Raw genomic sequence first — 20,471 nt, forward strand, 5'->3', positions numbered from 1 at the left:
TCAGATCTCTGCTTAAACGGCACCTCTTTGGAGCCGGCAGGAGCCTGGTGCGCACCACGCAGTGAGTTCAGCAACAGGTTCGAAGGAGTTCCTCTGTGACCAGGAGTACACTGATGACGAGAACCTGCCAGAAAACCCTGCAGCCTTTAAAGAGAAATACACGGAGCCCGACCTGAACAATCAGGGCGAGACTGACCTGATGTCTTTAAAGAGGATGGATGGTGGAGAAGGTTGGGGTTCCCAAGACCCACCTGGAAATGAAGAGGATGACCTCAGAGGTGACAGGCGGGGTCGGCCACACCATCTCTTGCCGAGACTTTGTGAACATGATACTGTCATGATGCTTGAAGGAAAAACCAATGAGAGAAGGCCCAAGCCAGTTGGCCCCTCTCCAGAGAGAGACATTGCCAGTCTGCCCTGAGGACCCCGCCTGGACCTGCCTCCCCCTCCCCCATCTCCTTCCTTCCGTCCCCATCTCACTGCTGTTCTTGACTCACTGTGATGTCTTATTCATTTTTTTTTTTTAATTTTAAAAATAAATGCCACCTCTTCCGGGAGGGCTTTGCTGACGGCCATTTCTGAAGCGATTGTTCTCACCCTCCATCCTCTACTATCTCTGTCCCCTGACCCCTGTTTTTCTTCAAAGTGCTTCTGACTGCTTGATGTTAAATTTTATATTGTTGGTTGATTTGTTTATTGTCTGTCTCCTCCATAAGAAAATAAATTCTGGGAGGTCACAGATCTTCTCCCTTTTTTTAAATGGGTAATTTTATTTATTTATTTATTTTTGCCTGTGCTGGGACTTTGTTGCTGGGTGCTTGGGAGCTACTCTCCAGGTGCCGTGCAAGGGCTGCTCATTGCGCTGGCTTCTCTTGTTGTGAAGCATGGGCTCTCGGGCACGCAGGCTGCAGTAGTTGCAGCACGTGGGCTCCATAGTTGTGGCTCCCGTGATCTAGAGCACAGGCTCAATAGCTGTGGTGCTCCGGTTTAGTTTCTCCGCAGCACGTGGGATCTTCCCGGATCAGGGATCGAACCTGTGTCTCCTGCATTGGGAGGAGGATTCTTTACCACTGAGCCACCGGGAAGCCCCCCAGAACTTCTCCTTACTCATTTTGATCATTTCTATCTGTATACTCAGAGTTTTTTTTTTTTTTGCACATAGTAAATGCTGAATGAAATTTTATTGAATAAAAACATCTTTCGTCCTTAAAGCCCTGTATCCTTCAAGGTCAGAGCAAGGAGCAATTTCTAGGGAGGGGCAGAGAGTATAGAACAGGGTGGGGTCAGAAAACCTGAAGGGCTGAGGTGACTGTTTCAGAAAATTTCAATTCTCTGCAGGGTGTCTTTGAACGGGGTAACCAATCCCTGGAAAAGAGCTCTTTAAAAAAAATTTTTTTTTATTGATGGATTGATTTTTGACTGTACTGGGTCTTCATTGTTGCTCAGGCTTTTCTCTAGTTGTAGTGAGCATGGGCTACTCTCTAGTTTCTCTGTTCGAGGTAGCTTCTCATTGCAGTAGCTTCTCTTGTTACGGCTCTGCTACTGCTGCTAAGTCACTCCAGTCATGTCCGACTCTGTGTGACCCCATAGACGGCAGCCCACCAGGCTCCCCCATCCCTGGGATTCTCCAGGCAAGAACACTGGAGTGGGGTGCCATTTCCTTCTCCATGTCACGGCTCTAGGGCACAGTAATTACAGCGTATGGACTTAGTTGTTCTGTGGCATGTGGGATCTTCCTGGACCAGGGATCGAAACCACGTCTCCCACATTGGCAGGCTGATTCTTTAACACTGAGCCACCAGGGCAAGCCCTGGAAAAGAGTTCTTGATTCAAGAGAAACAACACCCTCTGCTTGGAGGCCCAGTCACCCACTGGATTGCTTGACATGGTCCATCCTTCACAGAGAGGTGATCTGTACAAAGCACTGACTGCGGAGCACGAAACACAGAAAACCAGCTCCCCAACTGCCTCTGAAGTAAAGAAGTGGAAGGCTGGAGTGGAAAGATGAGCACTCCAGAGGGTTCTTTACTCTGATCAGTCCAACTGACAAGACCAACCACATCCCAGCTGTGTACAGAGTTGTGTCACTTCCTTCTCTGAGCCTTGGCTTCCTCATCTGTAAAATGGAGAAAATGTGTATACCTAATGAGATCAAGTGAAAGCTCTACTGGTCCAGTGGTTAAGACTCGTGGTCTTAGTGGTTAAGACTACGCACTTCCAATGCAGGGGGCCTAGGTTCGATCCCTGGTCAGGGAACTAAGATCCCACATGCCGTGTGGTGCGGCCATAAGTACACAAATAAAAATGAAAGCTCTACATAAACTGCAATGTTCAGTGCATTTTCTATTGTGTACTGGGAACAGGTGTGTGTGGAGTCAGCCTGAGCTGGGCTGGAGTTCGTGTTCTACTGTCACTGGCAGTGTGGTCTTGGGTAAACAGGGTCCTTTTTCTCAGCCTCAGGCTCTTCATCTGTTAAGCAGGACTACTCATTATCTCTACAGTTCACAGGCCTGTTTTGGAAATCAAGCAAAGATTAAATGAGGTAATATAAGTGTCTGGCACACAGTAGGCGCTCAGCAAACATCCTTCCCCAGCAACAGAGGCACATGCAGCCCTTAAAACCCTGGAGGTAACAAGGCTTTCTCAAATCCAGAAGAAAAAACAAGCAGGTGGTGAACGAGCCCTCTCCGGTTTCTCTTCTAAGAGAGTGACTCACTGGCCAGAGTCCAGGTTGATCACCGAGGCAGAGGACAGACAGGCAAACACCAGCCTCCCACATGGAGTTTCCCAAATATGCAAGCGCAGAGTTGCATAACCTGAGACACTTGTCTCCCTGAAGTGTTTTCCCGCAAATCTTCCCTGAAAAAGATCACATGCTCGGGGGCTGTAGGGCAGCCTTGGGGAGGAAGAAGGGAGAAAAGGGGGCGGGGGGGCTTGGAGACCTCTGGGGTGGGGTGGGATTAGAAAGAGAAGGTATCACATTTACTGAGCTCCTACTGTATGCCAGGCACCGGGGCTCCCTCGGGGCTCACTCTGTCTGTTATCTACTTAGATCTTTGCCATAAATCTGGGAGAACAGCTTTTACCACTCCCACATTCCAAGGGAAGAAATAATAACAATAATTAATATCGCTGATGTTTACAGAACACTGACTACGTATCCGGCAGCGGGACACTGCCTGGCACACATCTGATTCTAAGGACAGCCCAGCACGTGAGTGCTATTCGGACTCCCATTTCACAGAGGAGGACGCTGGGACTCAGAGAGATAACGTAACTTCCCCAAGGTCACCCAGCTAGACAGCAGGAGACCTAGTATTCAAAGACTACCAGAGTTTCAAGGTCCACAGACCTCTCGGAGGGCATTTCCCGAAGGACTGACAGAGGTGGGGCTGGAAAGTGGACCCCAGCAGGAGTCGTCCTTGGGTGCCCACAGTGGGGGCCCGGTGTGGGAGTGACATCAGTGACCAAGTGACCAGAGGCTCTCTCTTCCTCTGGGCCCAGAGGACAGTTTGTTCCAGCTCGTGGCTATTTGTCATTCTGCGTCTGACCGAAAAGTTTAACATTTCATTCATAAGTTTGGAAACTACAAACTTGGCAGTGTGGGAAAGGTCCTTGGAGATCAGCTATTTTAGTCCGTATTACAGACTTAACGGGAGGGAGGGGGGGACAAAAAAAACCCCTGAGGCCCAAAGGGAGCCATGGATAAGGCAAGGTCACAGCATAATTTTCTGTTAGCAGGAGAATTTGTTTGAGGTCAATGACAGATCATCTCGTTGTGTAATGATCAAATGTGAGTGTACCTCTGAATCACCTGGGGAGCTCTTAGAGGTTCTGGAGATTCAGACTTCCGTTGGCAGCAAGGCTTGGGGATCTGACTGTATGTGTCCCTCAGGTGACTTAGATGGCACAGGGCCATGGACTGTGTTTGGAAGTTGGAGTCCAACATCCCCCTTTGATTTGACAGTTTGGGATACTAAGACTCAGCATGGGACTTGCCCAATGTCACGTGGCAAGTGAGCCGGGCCTTTGCACAGGCTATGCGGTCTGAACCCAAAGCTCATTCTCCTTTTCCAAGCCACCTATAGTCAAATTCTCAAAATGAGCCAGGAAGCCTGGCCAATAGTGTGACTGTGGTTTTCCCCAGCTCTTGGTTTCCTTCTCATACCCAAATTACGACTTGGGAAGGTGCCCATTTCCGGGGCTTGGAGAGGGAGGGATTCAAGAGCTGAGATTCTACAGGGAAAAGAAAACTGCAAGAGGCTGTTCAGCAGGTCCACGGGGGTTTCCCAGTGGTGAGCTCCAGGACCCAAGGATGACTCAGACACCAGCTTCATTTTCCATTTCAGGAGAAAGGGGAGGGAACGCCTTCCCTCCATGGGAGGAGACAGAGTGGAGAAGGCCCAGTTGTCACTTGAGGGGGCCCGACTCAGGAAGAGCCACACCACCCAGCACTCAGAAGAAAGAGGAAGCTGCCTACCAAAACCAAGTTGAATCTCTCAGGCATTTTTCTGGTACCTCTGCTTCAATCTCTTTTTAACCCCACACCCCAGAACCACTTAAGCCTAGGGATTCACTGCTCCTTTTCCCCCTTCCTACCATCCCATCACATATTTCACGGTCTCCTTCCTTCCTCCCTTTTCATCTATTTATTTGTTTCACTTTATTTTTGGTTGCACTGGGTCTTTGGAGCTGTGCATGGGCTTCCTCTACTTGCTGTGAGTGTGGGTTACTCTTCGTTGAGGTGTGCAAGCTTCTTTTTATGGTGGCTTCTCTTGTGAAGCACAGGCTCTAGGGCTAGCCGGCTTCAGTCTTGCGGCACACAGGCTCACCAGTTGTGGCCAGTAGTTGTGGTTCACAGGCTTAGTTGCTCTGAGACACGTGGAATCTTCCCTGACCAGGGATCAAACCCGGGTCCCCTGTGTTGGCAGGAAGATTCTTATCCACTGTGCCAATAAAAAGGAAGTCCCAGTTCTTTCTCTTTTTCTTTTTTAAAAGTCTGGAATGGTATCTTGGTATTTGGAGTCAGATGTCCTGGATTTGAATCCCAGCTCGACCTCTTATGAGCTCTGACCTAGGTAGAGTCACGTCCCATCTTGGAACCTCAATTTCCTCACCTTTAAAGTGGGGGATAATATCTACCTTCTCTGATTATATTATTATTGTTATTATTATTCTGACCATTGTGGGATCTGAGTTCCCTAACTGGGATTGAACTCAGGCCCTTGGCAGTCAAAGTGCAGAGTCCTAACCATTGGACTGCCAGGGAATTCCCATATCTTCTCTAATTATGAGGATAACACAAGATCATATGGATTCTTAATAAATAGAAGGTGTTTTCTCAGAAGCACTAGATTATGTGAGTCATTAATAGACCAGAGAGATTTGTTGAGCTGAAAAAGGTGCTTAAAAGAACAGCTGAGCTGGAAAGCACCTCAGAAATCTTTGAGCCTTAATGACTTCCAAACCGGAGTCCAAGGGAACTGTTTACAATATTTCCAAATGATAAGGGAAGTCACACGTCTACTTTTGATAGAGTCTCAAGTTTCTTTACCTCTGTCTGGAATTGGATCAAGTCAAGGTGATAACACGGTTATCACATGCTGTTCAGAAATTCTGATTGGCAAGTTACATGGGTCTTTGAAAAGTTTTTTTTTAATGTGAAAATAATTAGCAGAGGGTAGATTAAATGATGGAAAACATTAATCTTGTCTAACTCCTCATTTCATAAACAGGGAAGCTGAGGTTTAAAGAAGGACGTGACTTGCTAGTCACCCAGCTAGTATGGCAAGCTCTAGAAAACCTGAATTCTTTTCCTGGAACCAGTTACTTCCCTTCTTTCCATTCCAGAGGAGAACCTACAATCAAGAAAATCAAGGGGGATTGGTTGGCTGAGGCAGGAGTGAGATGACTCATCAACTTGCTGTTGCCCTTTCTCTATTCTTGACTTATTCAGCAAATATTTACTGAATGTCCACACTGTTTGGACTCAGAAGAGGTTATAGAGGAAACAGTTATGGCTGCAGACAGTGTCAGGATCTGCTTCCAGGTATGACTTCAGAACCTGGGCCTCCCCGCCCCCCCCCCCCCCCCCACCCATTATAAATATAAATGGATAAACAGCTATAACTGAATATCTGCCTTATAAAACCCCCACTACTGTGTCTTCTAATATAGCTAAGTTGGGTCTGAGGACAAGGACGGTCTCATTTTAACATGTACAAATCTTCCTGACACTCAGTAGGGCATGAAATCAGTGCTGTGGTATTGGAAGCACCTGAATTTTATTTTATTTTATTTTTTTTGCTCCTGAATTTTAAAACAGGTTTTTTGTTTGTTTTATTTTGGCCATTTCGTGTTTCATATGGGATCTTAGTTTCCGGGCCAGTGAACTCCTGCCCCTTGCATTGGAGGCCGGGAGTTTTAACCACTGGATGACCAGGGAAATCCCCACCTGAATTCTAACTGCCACTAACTCTATATCTTTGAGACAGTGATGTTGCTTTCCTTCTCTGGCCCTTAGTTTTAATTATCTATAAACCAGAAACAGTGGCAAAATCATGTGTGGACTTGCTGGCTCGTTCATTTCAAGCGAGAAAGATGATATTGGGAGTTTAGGCTGAAAACGGAATGGACGTTATCATTTCGTTAACTCCCAAACATCTTTACCTCTCCCTCGGCCACTCGTCAACCGTCTGCTTTCGTCGCCTTTTTTTTACTTTTATTTCTCAACATTCTCCTCTAGAGGGCAAGCAAGCTCTACATTCTGTTGCCATACTTCCGTTCGCCTTCATTGTTTTCTTGCGCGCATGTGCGCACTTCATTTCCGGGCTGGCCTACGTTCGTTTGGCACCACGCCTGCGCAATCTCATCCCCGCCCCCTCCACCCCGGAAACGCTTCCTTCCTACGCAGCCGCTACAGCCTCTGCAGCCGGTGGACCTTTGCCTCTCTAGGCCGGTAGGGCCTCTCCTCCATGGTCCTGACTGTCAGCACCGTTTCGGTAGCCAGTCGGTGCGGCTGGGCCGCGCTCGGACGCCTCGGATCCTCGAGACCGTAACCGGTGAGTGAACCCCACAGGAGCTCGAGGACGAGCGGGGCCCGAGCAAGCTGGAACGGGCAGGGTTTCCCCTCACGCTGGGAATGGGTCTGTCCGCCCCGTCCTCCCTCCCGCTCCCGGAATGGGCTCGCCGCCTCCATCCCAGTCCCTCCTCCCGGGCGGGGCGACGTTGTCATGGTGACGGCGGGCTGGCTGAGGCCAGGCGTGTGTCCTCGCAGGTGCAGGGGCGGCCCGGGGCCCATGGCGCGGCGGCGGCGCTGACCCGGGCCCGGGCAGCAGCCGGGCCCCGGGGGCCGGCATGGCGGGCCAGTTCCGCAGCTACGTGTGGGACCCGTTGCTGATCCTGTCGCAGATCGTCCTCATGCAGACCGTCTATTACGGCTCGCTGGGCCTGTGGCTGGCGCTGGTGGACGGGCTGGTGCACAGCAGCCCCTCGCTGGACCAGGTGTTCGACGCCGAGGTAGGATCCCCGGGCTGGCGTGGGCGGCGTTTCGGCCTCACCTGGTGGTCTGACACTACCAGGCTCTACACCTGGCTGGACCACCTGATACTGAGGAAGTGACTTCACTTCTCTAAGCCCCAGGATCTCGGGTGCCAAATTGCGGCGAGGGGAATGGGTAAAAGAACATTCGTGGAGGTATGGTGGGAACTGCCCGGACTTTGGAGTCAGGCCTCTGTTTAAGTTACACGTACTAGCTGTGTGACCTGGGGCAAGTATTGTTCTCTCTCTGAACATCACTTTTCCTGTCTGCAAAATCATGAGACCGTTAGCAGGGAGGCCGTGGACTGCAGTACAGAGCCTGGCTTTGGATTCAGAAATGCTTAGTGTCCAGCCGAGGCTGAAACATACCAGCTGTGGGACTTTGGGCAAGTTGCTTCATCTTTCTGAGCCTGTTTCCTCTTTCGGAATAAAATAATCCTCAGCAAAATGTTAGGAGACCCAGAGGGGCCTGGGAATAAGAAAATGCTTTGCAACAGTGTAACGGAGGGCAGAGAAGTGTAAGCTTCACAGAGGCAGATGTGGTATGTAGTATTAAGCCCAGTTCTTGGAACCAGGAGATTTGGGATGGAATCTTTCCTCCTGCTTATCCTCTGTGTAGCCGTTGGGCAACTTATTATCCAAAAAGAGGTAATAGTAAGCGAGTTATTATCCAAAAAAGGTAATGACAACAATAATAATAATTTTATGAGGTTATTGTGAGGATACTATGAGATAATGAACGTCACTCTTGCATGCTGAAAGAGTGTAGATGTTCGGTATTTGATAGTACTGTAACAATAGTGGTGGAAGCTGCACACCCACCAGTTGCCTAGTAGTATCCTCTTAGGAGCCTCTGTCCTCCTGAGAAGGAGATGTGGAAATCTGAGGCTTTGTTGAGGAGCTGTCTCAACACACTACCTGAATTCTAGACTGGTAGTTGACAGACCTTTTTGTAAAGGGCAAGATGATAAAGATTTTAGGTCACAGCTACTCAGTTCTGCCATCATAGCACAAAAGCAGCTGTGGACAATACTAAAGTGAATAGGTGTGACTGTGTTTCAATAAAACTTTATTTACAAAAATAAGTGCCTGGCCCCTGGGGCCATAGTTTGCTGAACACTGTTCCAACTTTTATGCTGTTTACTTACTGTATCACTTTGGACAAGTTACTTAACTTCTTTGGGTTTTTATTCCTTCTTTGTAAAATGAGGATGGTGATCCTTTCCTGGCTACTGTGAGGGGTCGGGTGAGATACAGTGATGGATGTCTGTAAAAGCAGCTTGTTAGAAATAGGCCACCATACAGACGAAGGGGCGTGTTAGCTTCTGTGGTCCCGGCAGGATGTTTTTTCCTTGGAGGGGGGTCCTGGAGCCTGGGGCTCTGTCGGTTTTCTCCTCCAGCATATTTCCCTTTGTGATTTCCCCCTTAGATCCTGGGCTTTTCCACCCCTCCAGGCCGGCTCTCCACGATGTCCTTCGTCCTCAACGCCCTCACCTGGTGAGTATCACCAGTTTTCCTATCCAGCTTTTGGGGTCTTAGCGCTGGAACTAACTTTCTAAATTCGGACCTGACACAGGCTGGCACTTGCTCCTGGGTAGAGGTGGACTAATGTGGGTGGCAGAGACCAGTTCTGGGACTGGCTCCATCATAGGATTTCTTCCACCACTGTTCTGACTTAGCTGGAAAGTTCTTATGTCACTGTGTGCATGCTGCCCGGGGACAGCTTCCCTCTCAGATCACTTCCCTGATGTGGAATGAGGTGAGGGGAGGATTGGACTGGGAGTCAGGAGAAATGGATTCTATTCTTGGCCCATGTGCCATTAGCCAGGTTCCTTCCCTTCTCTCTGGGCATACGGTCCTCACTTATACGCTGAGGACTTGGACTGAGAGGCAGTTTAAGCGAAGTGATTAAGAGCTTAGGCTCTAGAGGCTGACTCACTTGGCTTTGACTCTCAGCTCTACCATTAGTCTAGTGACTGTGGACAAGTTAATCTGTCTAAGCCCCAGTTTCTTTGCCAGTAAAATGAGGCTAATAATATTACCCACCTCATAATGGTAAGGGTTTCACGAGTTCATTCACAGGAGGTACTTAAAACAATGCCTTGCATGTTGCTGTTCTTGACCTTTCGCTGGAGGTTGAAAACTGGTGGGGTGACTGTGACCTGGATTTGGCTCCCAGATATGTTCTGTTTGACTTACCCAGTTGTCAACCCATGCAGGGTGTTTAAGAATTTTTTTTCCACTTAATTGAAAATCAGGATATTTTATATTAAAAACCTAGATTTCTGGTGTCTCTTAAGAAAATGGGATGATCAGTTGATTCCAGGCGAGCCTTCTAGCCTGGGGTTTGTCTTGCTGCTGGCCCCACTTTAGATGGAACATGTCTGCTTCGTGGTGCCACAGCCCTCCCTGGTCTCTCAGAGCCCCTTGAGCGGCAGCTGCCCTGATCATCACGCTCATTCTTCTTCCTCCTCCCCTGCCTGACTCACTCTCAGCACTCCCCGCCGGGTTCCTCTGGGCATCTGACAATGTAACCCCTGCCTCACACTTCTCTCGCTTGCTGCTGACCCCTGTGCTGACATCCTGTGTCCCCATACTCCCCCAGATAAGCTGACCGAAGGCCAGGACAACCCAGTGACAGCTCACTGCCGTCCTCTCCCCACAGTGCCCTGGGCTTGCTGTACTTCATCCGGCGAGGGAAGCAGTGTCTGGATTTCACGGTCACTGTCCATTTCTTTCACCTCCTGGGCTGCTGGCTCTACAGCTCCCGTTTCCCCTCGGCGCTGACCTGGTGGCTGGTCCAGGCTGTGTGCATTGCGCTCATGGCTGTCATCGGGGAGTACCTATGCATGCGGTCGGAGCTCAAGGAGATCCCCCTCAACTCAGCCCCGAAGTCCAGTGTGTAGTGTCGGGTCCTTTGGACACCCTGCTGGGCACTTGACCACCCTTCCAACCCCTTGGGCTGCTCGGACCACCAGATGAGGTCCAGCCCAGGCCTGAGAGGAACCCGGGAAATGTGAAGTCTTGGTTGGTGTTGGGGAGAGAGTGAGGCCCCCGTCAAGAAGGTGGGTAGCGGGCAGGATGAGAGCTGCAAGAACCACTTCTGTCCACAGAAGCCTTGGTGTCTGGGAGGTCAGCGTGGGCACCTCTTTCAGGGTCATAGCAGAATTGGAACCATGTCATTCTTGAGCCACCATACCTGTCACCAGCCTGTTATTTTAAAAAGGAAAAAAAAAAATCAAAGATATCTGATCGGAGCAAACCACTCTTCTAGCCATCTGTCTTACCTCCTGGGACAGCCGTTACATACCTTTGCCACGTTGCCCTGACTGCACCTGTTCAGTTGGAACAACCCTTGGTTTCTGGATCCAGAGCCACAGAAGGAGATGTAGGTGCCCAGTAAGTAGCAGGCTGCTGTCAGGCAGAGAATGGCAGGTGGAGGCATCAAGCAGGGAAAAAAAAAAACCCAAAAAACGCACAGCCGGTGTCCTGCTGCACACACGCGCGCACACACCCCTGAACCCCGTGACTGTCTTCCGGTTCTCTCTGCTGGGTCCCCACGCTGCTGCCGGCTTTCCACATAGTGGGCGGAGGACCCAGAGAAGAATCCCAGCATAGCTGTCCGTCTCGTGTTTGACTTGGCGTCACAGCCTGTTCTCTAGGAATGACCGGGCTCTCCGGCTCCCACAGACCTCCGTTCTGGCGGTACTTCCGTCTTCCCGCCTTATTTGGAATCCCACAGTGGGAGGGAACCGTGAGCGCCCAGACCCAGGGAGTCCAGCCTTGCAGCTTGAGGTGTACTTGATTGTACCATAGGAGATAGGAATTTGCTACCAAGCTGTTTCTTAGAGGTGGAGTGTCCTCTGTGAGGGGGCTTGCAGCTGCCCTTCCTGTGTACATAAATACAGTATTTTCCACGGTTCTGCCTGCGCTTTATTTTATAATGCCATGCTTGGGACTGGGAGGGGTCAGCACAGTCAGACATTCATGAGAGCCAGGAGCTAGAAAGAATTATTAGGCCACCTTTTTTTTTTTTTCCTTCTTGAGCCCAAGTGTTCCTCCAGTTGGTTAAAACATGGAGTGCGGGGAACTCCTGTGTCCCAGCCCCACCTGTAGCCTTCTCCGCTTCACCTTGGTGAACCACCATGACTTGGGATGCCTTTCCCACTTGCCAGTGATTTCTGACTGTGCCCAGTGAAACTTCCTCATGGAAACCACTGCTGCTCCCGCGGGCCCTCCGCAGCCTCCCTGAGCGAGCTGACGGAGTTCCTCTTTCAGATTTAGGGCTACAGATGGAAACTTGTGCTGTCTCCCCCGGAAGCCTTTCCAGCCTCCTGGCTGCCAGTCCTGCAGGATAGGAAGTGGAGGCTGACAGGATGAAAGCTGAAGCGTGAACATGCCCGGGCAGAAGCTGGGCAAAGGCTTGGGTGAAGCACCTCAGGCACAGGGCGCCCTGGCCAAGCGGGGAGGGAATGGGTTGTTAATGGGCCTCTAATCCTGGCTGCAGAGTCCACGAGGTGAGACCGGGCTGAGATGGCTTCCCTTGCATCGGTAGGTTTCCCCCAGACACCAGAGACTACAGGCAGGTGACTCCCTTTAGCGGAAAGCCTCAGAGCCCTCACATCACGTGGCCGGCTGTGGTGGCACCCGTCTTTGGGACTTTCCCACAGGGCTTGTGATGCCGCACGTCTTCTCTGATGACGGGTCTCTGCCCCCAGAGTGTCAGTTGGATCTTTTTTGGAAACTGCCCAAAGTCAGGGGAGCCAACGTGTTTTTTTTTTTTTTTAAATAATATAGGACTAAGCTGCAACTTTACTGAGATGTTGATGAATTCTAAAGTGACAAAGCAGTGTCTAGAGGCAAGTTCCAGAGAGGAAGTAATAGCATCCCCTGAGTACAGGAGATGTCCAACAGTAGACTAAGTCTGTAGTCTCCTTGCTCACTTAATCTCCCCAACAACCCTCAGAAGTAGGAAGTATTCTGACTTTCCCTGATGGTTCAGTGGTTAAGATTCTGCACTCTCAGTGCAGAGGGCATGGGTTTGATCCCTGGTTGGGGAACTAGGGTCCCATATGCTGCTTGGTGTGACCGACAGAAAAAGAAGAAGTAGGAAAAACCATCTGTGTCTTACAGATGAGGAAACTAAGGAACTTGCCCAAGGTTATGTTAGGGGCTGGCCGACCAGGATTTGGGTTTCGGTAGTGAAATTAATAAACTCATTCTGAAGACATTGATAGTCAAGAATGTTTACATTCTTATTGGTTAAACAATCTGTACTTTGTAATCATACTATCTCATCCTACTGTATTGTTGTAAATACTAAGGATGTAGAAAGCATTGTAAATATTACTTGTTTTCCAAGAAAAACTAATAGGCAGTACATTAAACACGGCCACAGATTTTCAAGTGAACACGAGGATGTCGGAAATGTTTTTATTTCCAAAGGATGAAGAAGAATATCTAGATCAGAAAGTTACCTCCACCCCCCACTGAGTCGGTGTAGCTCTTGACTCTGTAGGGGTGTGATGGATGGACACCCGGTTCTTCTCCCCGTTCACTACTCAACTCCAGCCGTTTGGAGAGAGAAGTGGAAGGTAGGGCATAGTGGCGCTCACAGACTGGTTTATGACCCGAAAGAAGGGTGGTAGGGGAGACAGGGGTGTCTGACCCTGAGGCTGCCTCCAGCCCCTCGTTCTGTAGGCCTGTCCAGATCAGAGCCAAACGGGGGCCAGAATGGCGCGGGGGGGGGGGGGGGGGGGGGACGGGAAGCTCCAGGTCCCCTTGAGTCTTATGGGAGGGACAATTGAGACAGGTTAGCTTCCCCTGGAAGGTGAGTCTGACACTGTCTTCAGTGACTCCCCGAATCAGGGTAGCTTCCTCCTGGCATCCCCAGAGGGCAGTTGGCGTGTAGCCCAGGGACCAGAGAGCCTTAGGGGCCGGGGGAGTAGGGGCCAATTCTGGGCCCAAAAGAGAGGGGCCTTGTGGAGGGGGAATTCGAAGCTGCTGCCTTGGGGGGATTCCCTGGTGGTTCGTGACTGAGACGCCATGCTCCCAAGGCAGGGGGCTCAGGTTTGGTCCCTGGTGGAGGAGCTAGATCCCACATGCTGCTACAGACCTGGCTCGGCCAAATTAAAAGTGCATATGTATTTTTTTAAAAGCTACTGTCTTGCTTGAGGTTTTCTGTAGGAAAGTAGCAAAGGGTGATGAAACAGCCCTGAGACAAGGGGGTAGAGAGAGAGAGCTGAGAGCTTTAATCCTTGTCCTGCCTACCTGGCCAAGCCAGGGAGAATTCTAGGGGCCTGATGTTAGAAGACTTTAGAGAGCGGCTGTGGAGTGCCCGGTTAAGTCCTGGAGTCCCATTGCTATCTGTGAGACCTTGGACAAGCTACTTAACCTTCCCTGGGTTGAACTTCCTGGGTTTTTGTGAGAGTTCAATGAGATGTCATATGTAAAGCACTGTGCCTGATATGTAAGAAGTGATTCATGAATCTAAACAGTTAGGATTAAGGCACCACGACCCCCTCCCCATTTCACAGAGGAGACCCCTTTCTTTGGAGCCTTGGCTGTTAGATGGGGGACAGGCCTGTACCCATAACGTAAGTACAGCAACAAAGTACTGAGCTGCTATGTGCCATGGGCTGTAAAGTGACACATTTCTAACTTAATCCAGTGACGTTGGCACCATTGTTTTCCCCATTTTGCAGACAATGAAACTGAGGCTTAGGAATAAATAGCTTTCCTCAGCATCAAACAGCTGGTAAGAAGCCAGGCCTGTCTGCCTCAGCAACCTTGTCCCCATTTCATATTCCAATCATGTTTATATAGTTCATGTCCCACATTGGGAGAAGGGCAGCCTCCAGGATCCAGATGCTATTTTAGCAAAAGGTTGTGAACTTGAACATAAGGTTGGCTTTTTAAACAAGCAGCTGGTTCCCTAAAGGTGGGCAGTTAGCCAACTGCCCATAAGTGAGAAACAGGGCCAGTACTGGCCTTGGGGCTTTATTATGGCACGGAGGCATGGAAAAAAGGCCAAACGTTCAACATCCCGCAAGCTAATTTCAGCTACATCAAGCCTGATTTGCTCAGAGCCCTCTGGAATGGCTCTTAGTATCCCTCTTTTTATAAACAGATGAAATAGGCTCTGAGAGATCATGTGACTTGTTACAAATTCAGACACTTAACATTTTCCCCTAGTTAACTGTTGGGTAGCCGTTTCTCCTATAGTCAGTTTATCTCCGAGATCATTCGCAGCATCCTGCCCAAATCAGGATCTAACTGATCCCTGAAGAGGAGCCTCAGGTTGAGGTCGTTAAACAAAAGGAGAATGGTAGTGGGGAGACCCTGGTTCTGGGATCATGGGAGGCGGGTTGCCTGAGCCTAAATGCCAGCAGGTAGAAGGGATAAGGCTCCAAGGAGCGAACTGCTGGAAGTTATTCACATGCACGAGGCCTGCATCCTGCCTCCCCCTGCAGCACACTGGCCACTGGGTCCCAGCCAGCCTAGGCACACAGGCTCCTGTCTGCTCACTCGATGGCCTCTCCATGGGCCACTCAGGCCCAGCTCTAGCTCCCAGTTGGGCAAAGCAGGAGTTGCCAATCTTCCTTAGGCTCAGGGCTTTTCATCCCCTACGTGGGGCTCCCTGGGGGAAGATTGGAATGAAGATTAGCATAGCCCCCCTTGCCCCCAGGGTTGGTTGGTTGATTTGGGAGCTCGTTGCTCTGATTGCTTGCTGATAGCCCACTGGACAGAAGGTTACTTGAAGTTTGACAGAATGGAAGGCACTTGGGAGGAAAGGTTGAGTAGAAGGTTGATGGGATTGATGATGCTGGGCAAGGGAGTCGAAATGGGGAGTACCCAGGAGTCAGGCTGGATTGTGGGCTGAGTGGGTGTATAGCTTGAGGTGGGGGTTGCAGGAATGGAAGGTGCATGGAGGGAGAGGGGCGGGATGCCCGGGACGGGAACTCTGCACCTGGTGACCACAGGTGGAGGGCAGTGAGGTACAGAGTGGTCCCATGCCAGGCTGTCTGCGGTGGCTTGGTTTCTGCTGATGCCCACCCCAGGGATACTCAGTCACGGTGCTGGGCCCCAGTGGGGAGGAGGGATGTGAACCTGTGGATTCAGTGGGAGCCTCTCCTGTCCTTCCCCCTCCCTCCCAATCTGAGGGTCTCCATCACTGCCCTGACTCCCTGGGGGTGGGGTTGGAGGCTCTGCGCCCTTCGGTGGCGCTGCTGCTTTCCCGAGGGCACCTGCCTGCCTCCAGGGGCAGATAGAGGATGACAGTCTTCATCCAGAGAAAGCCTGGGCCCCCTCGGTTTTCTTCTCCCTAATGGCACATTCAGGGCCCTGTGGCTTCTACCGACAGCAGGGGTGACTCCGACCGGATGTGGGGTTGGAGGTTGGACGTGCTGTGTCTGTCACATGGGAGCAGTGAGACAAAAAACCAATTCCCAGCCTGACTGGTGCTTCCCGTGACCCAGGAGGGGCACAGTTGGCATTTCCAGCTGACATCTACTGACATCCAGCTCCGTGATATTCAGGGCACAACGCACGTGTTTGACGGGCTGGATGCTGTGTTGTCCCTTTTCCCCTTGGGAGGTGGAATGGGGAGCAGCCGGGAGACCTGGTTTAGAGGTCTTACTGTGCCACTTCCGAGGACCGTCCCATCTTGGAGCCGCAGTGGTTTCCTCCTCTCCTAGCCTCACAGGGTCATTGTGAGGCACCGGGCAGCCAGGAAGCACACAAACGTTCCCCTTCTATGACTTCATGGAGTGCCCAGCTCAGGAGGCCAGCTTGCGGAGTGGGGGAGGGGAACAGCCCACTGGCTTCTTTGTTTCAGGTTCTACACTGACGTCAGGGACCTGGGGGTAGACTGAGATTACCCTGAAGTAGTGATTCACACCCCCACCCCCAGCCCTTACCTTGTCGGAGAGACTTTCCTCCATCCTGTCCAGCCCCAGAAAAACAGGCAGAGCCGGTGGCATATAGGATATTTTATTTGTAGACTCACGAATTCTCCCGCCCTTCCCTCCCGGTCCATGATTGTGCCATCTCCCGCACACCTCGGGCTCCCGGGCTCCCGTCCAAGGTCACACCTGCGAGCAGAGACCTCAGCGTCAGTCGGGAGTTAAGACCGCCCCCAGGGGGCGCTGCGGGCCAGGGAGAGGGCTCGGGGACCGGGGCGCTGCGGCATCGGGCCCATAGGAGATGCCAGCTTTGCTGATGGGGCAGCCTCCTTTCAGCTGGACTCCCAGGCCCCTCACCCTCTTCCTTTCTTGGAAACTCAGCAAAGGGGCTGAAATATTTCTTTTGTTAAGGAACTTTTTGTTCAGAGTAAATCTTATTTGTGGTTGGTGGTGGTGCTGGTGGTGCTTTAGTCCCTAAGTGGTGTCTGACTCTTTAGGACCTCATGGACCATAGCCCACCAGGCTCTTCTGTCCATGGTCTTTCCCAGGCAAGAATACTGGAGTGGGTTGCCATTTCCTCCTCCAGGGGATCCTCCCGACCCGGGGACTGAACCCAGGTCTCCTGCATTGGCAGGGGACTCTTTACCGACGAGCTACCAGGGAAGTCCAAGTCTTATTTGAGGCATGAATAAATACAATAGAGTGTAGATCAAAGAGGGGATGGGATGCAGTAGAGCCCTACTTGACCTCTCCCTCTCCCCTCCTCCCCCCACATTTGGAAATCCCTGGACTCATTTCTCAATGAGATTGTGAACCACAGCAGTTTGGTCCCTCCCAGGCCTCTAGGCAACGGATACCCCACCTCAGGACCACGTTCCCAGTGTCGTCCTTCTCCAGAGTCCCTGCTTGGGTCCTGAGAGGCCCACTGCCCTGCTGCATGGCTTTGGTCAACGGCTTCCGCCTCTCTGGGCTTCCCTCTCTGGGCGGAAGGTCGGGCCTCCCAGCACCGCCGGCCACAGCCCCCAAGACTCTGGACCCTACGCCCTGGCTCTGGGCCCAGCTCGGGGCCAGTGTTCCACCCTGGCCTGGCAGTGGTGGTGTCACACCTTGTACAGATGGACCATCGGCAGCTCCAATGATGCCGAGCAGAAGCGGGTGCAGCAGCGCTTGACCCAGCGCAAGGCGGAGGATCTGCACATCACCCGGGGCCCTGGGAGGTGGACTCGTGTGGGCAGCCCCTCAAACCAGACCCGCTGGTTCGCTCTTTCCGGCTGTTTGGCACCCTCCGTGGGAGTTCTGCCCTGGGGGGTCTTCAGGAAGATGACTCGGGGGTCCCCAGTGGGTGGCTGCCCTGTCTGGGCTCCGGGACCGGTGGTCAGGCTGTGACCCTGCGATGCCATCGGGGCCTCAGGCCCCATCTGCTCCTCTTTCTGTGGCATAGCTTCCTGTGCCCTGGGCCTTGGCCCCTCAGGTTCCTCAGGCTCCTCAGGCTCCCCTGTGGGCTTTAAGTTCTTGGAGTCCAGTTTCTGGTAGGAACACCCAGCCTCCTCCTGGAGCGCTTTGTTATTTTGTTCCACTTCATCACAGACATTGTCGTACCTGGCCGGGAGAGGAACAGTGGTCAGCAGCATAGGACCGAGGCTCTGGTCCTCCACTAGCCCCGAGACACCTGCGCTGCCGCCGCTTCAGGGGGCCGGTCAGGAAAGCCACGGAGAACCCGGAAAGAAGCTTCTCCAGCACTCAGAGGCCTTTGCCTGGGGGCAGGGGACGCGGTGACAAACGCTGGCAGAAGGGACATGAAAGGCTAGAAAAGCCTTTGGCGACGGCTAGTAGTTAGGACACTAGAAACGCGTCTTACCTGCATCGGCCCCTAGATTAGGGCTCTGCCTGTCTGGATTTCAGTTGACAGAGTGGACTGGTCCAGTTTTTTTTTTTCTTCTTTTTAATTGTTTTCTTGTTCCAAGACATCTTAGAAAGTAGCTCCAGTGACCCCCCCCCCCCCCGCCCCCCATCCCACCTCACTTCTGGAGGGGCAGGATAGCTTCCTCTCAACAACACAGTTGGGGCTTGGGGCCAGTTAGGGCTGGCTCTGTAAAAAGGGTTGGAAAACTCTGGGCCTGATGATCCTGACCCTTTGGGCTCAGTGTTTCCTGATCTCCTGTATCGAGGGAGGAACTTGAAGGAAACCAGAGTGGGGAGTTCACCAGAGGTGTTAGACTTTCCAAAAGGGTATCTGTCACAGACTGAAGTCCTCTGCAACCGTGGCCGCCCTGTCCTAGCTGAGCACGGTGTGGGGAGGGAGAGGCCTCACGCTCAAGGTTAGACAATACTGAGGATAGTCATGGCCACCACTGGTCGGGGGTCCACCTGGTGTCAAGCCCAGGACCCTCACCACAGTCCTGCAAGGCAGAAGGTGGCTTGGAGAACACAGGCTTTGGAGACACACTGCGGTTCAGACTTGCTTCTGCCTCTTACCGTCTGTGTCATTTGGGGCAAGAAAGGTGTCCTGTCAGAGCCTTAGTTCCCTCATCTGAAAACTGAGATATTTCTGTCTACCTAGTAGGGTTTTCATGGAGAGTAGATTAGGTGGGAAAATGCTCTGCAGGGTACCTGGCCCTTGAAGAGTAAGAGTGAAAGTCGCTCAACCGTGTCCGACTCTTTGTGACCCCATGGTCTATACAGTCCATGGAATTCTCCAGGCCAGAATACTGGAGTGAGTAGCCTTTCCCTTCTCCAGGGGATCTTCCCAACCCAGGAATAGAATCCAGGTCTCTTGCCTGCAGGCAGATTCTTTATCAACTGAGCTATCAGGGAAGCCCTTAGCAGGTGCCTTATAAATGTCAGCTTTCTTAGCATCCATGTGAAGTGGGAGGGAGCTTGGCCTCAGCAGGATGACTAGTCTGTGGGTGGTGATGACTTGGGAGGGGCAGGAGGGGGGCCCGCTTGCTCAGAGCCCCAGGTGGTAGTACCATGACTGGATGATTATGACCATGCTTATGACAACAGCTCTGATTTCAGCTGGGAACAGTTTCAAATCCTAGCTCTGCCACTTGGCAGTTCAGTTAATGGAACAAGTTACAGCATCTCTTGAGCCCCAACTCCCCATCATTAAAACAGGGCTACTAAACGACTCCCTTTCTCCCAGAGCCTTGTCAAAATGAGGGTTTCTAAACTCCTTAGCTCAGTGCCTGTTCCTAGTAAAGACGGCTATTGGGCCCATGATGGGGGCCATGGGTGGGCCAAGCTCACCCAGAGGAGATCCCCAGGATCTTTGGAACCCTGAGCAGTGAATTCCAACACCTTCTGGCCAGGTTATGCAGTTCTTGGATCCGAGGGTTCGAGCTTTTGAGCAGCTTCAAGAGCGACAAGTGTTTTAGTACCTGCCAGGATGAAGAACCAGAAAAAAAAAAACAAACCAAACAAACATGGAAGCTTCAGCTTTCTTGGGATAGCCTCCCAACCCCCACCTGGAGCTTGGCTCAGCTCAGCTCAGGGTGAGGCCGGTTGAGTCCTTCCGGCTCCCTTGTGGCAGCCCCGGGCAGCAGAGTGTGGGGGCTCAGGCTCTCTTTATGGGCACCCAAACGAGGTGTCTTACCATTTTAAGTCGATTCCGCTCGATTACTTTGCTGACAGGCTGATGTGTCTTGTCCTGTGGTTCCTTAGCTTGCATCTGACAGAGAGAGGGAAGGAGCGGGGTGGGGGGAAGTGCTAACACAGGATGAGCCCCTGAACGCCCAGTAATGCCTCTCCACTGGGCTTGGCTAGACTGCGATTTTTGTCACCTTGGTTTGGGGTGGAAATGGGGAGCCCATTCTGACTCTCCTGACCCCCCTTCACCTTTCCCCCTCCCCCTAGATGGAAAGGCCCCCACCCTGGGCGTGGTTGGACACTTTGTTGAGACCTCCACTAGATCCAGTCCCAAGTCCAACCTTGGAAACCTTATTCTTGGGCCTCTTCTTTGTCGATGGACGCATGCTGGAGCTGTGGCACATCCCGGCCCTGCCTGCGCCCTGTCCGCCCCCCCCTCAG

General features: G+C 51.7%; 2 protein-coding genes across 6 annotated transcripts in view; one reads left to right on the forward strand and one right to left on the reverse strand.

Moving 5' to 3' along the window:
- The first annotated feature begins 4,389 nt into the window (after nt 1–4,389).
- The window catches only part of SYS1 (SYS1 golgi trafficking protein), a 33,655-nt gene continuing 17,573 nt past the window's right edge, over nt 4,390–20,471 (forward strand). Inside the window, exons 1-6 of one of the 5 annotated variants that reach the window (XM_061127362.1) lie at nt 4,394–4,514; nt 5,851–6,049; nt 6,746–7,061; nt 7,277–7,518; nt 8,969–9,036; nt 10,145–10,282. In XM_061127362.1, coding sequence (XP_060983345.1) covers nt 6,017–6,049; nt 6,746–7,061; nt 7,277–7,518; nt 8,969–9,036; nt 10,145 — 660 coding nt within the window. In that variant the 5' untranslated portion in view covers nt 4,394–4,514; nt 5,851–6,016 and the 3' untranslated portion in view covers nt 10,146–10,282. Of the gene's footprint in view, nt 4,515–5,850; nt 6,050–6,745; nt 7,062–7,260; nt 7,519–8,968; nt 9,037–10,144; nt 11,462–20,471 lie in introns of those variants that run through there. The other 4 variants (XM_061127359.1, XM_061127360.1, XM_061127361.1 and 1 more) reach the window with 4 other exon arrangements.
- TP53TG5 (TP53 target 5) lies at nt 14,724–20,434 on the reverse strand. The gene is made up of 4 exons (XM_061127551.1): nt 20,372–20,434; nt 20,038–20,112; nt 19,692–19,822; nt 14,724–18,041 (listed from the first exon to the last, which is right to left on the reverse strand). Exons 1-4 carry the CDS (start codon nt 20,432–20,434, stop codon nt 17,543–17,545), a joined length of 768 nt encoding a protein of 255 aa, XP_060983534.1. The 3' UTR covers nt 14,724–17,542.

The sequence above is a fragment of the Dama dama genome, chromosome 23, assembly GCF_033118175.1.
Source record: "Dama dama isolate Ldn47 chromosome 23, ASM3311817v1, whole genome shotgun sequence".
In the NCBI taxonomy this organism is placed as follows: domain Eukaryota; kingdom Metazoa; phylum Chordata; class Mammalia; order Artiodactyla; family Cervidae; genus Dama; species Dama dama.

Excerpts from the sequence above, each read along its gene's own strand:
- TP53TG5 (XM_061127551.1), bottom strand. The coding sequence starts at position 20,434 with ATGTGCCACAGCTCCAGCATGCGTCCATCGACAAAGAAGAGGCCCAAG. Across the intron at positions 19,823-20,037 it reads AGCGGAATCGACTTAAAATG|GTACTAAAACACTTGTCGCT; the intron begins GTAAGACACCTC and ends TCATCCTGGCAG. Across the intron at positions 18,042-19,691 it reads ATCCTGGGGATCTCCTCTGG|GTACGACAATGTCTGTGATG; the intron begins GTGAGCTTGGCC and ends TCTCCCGGCCAG.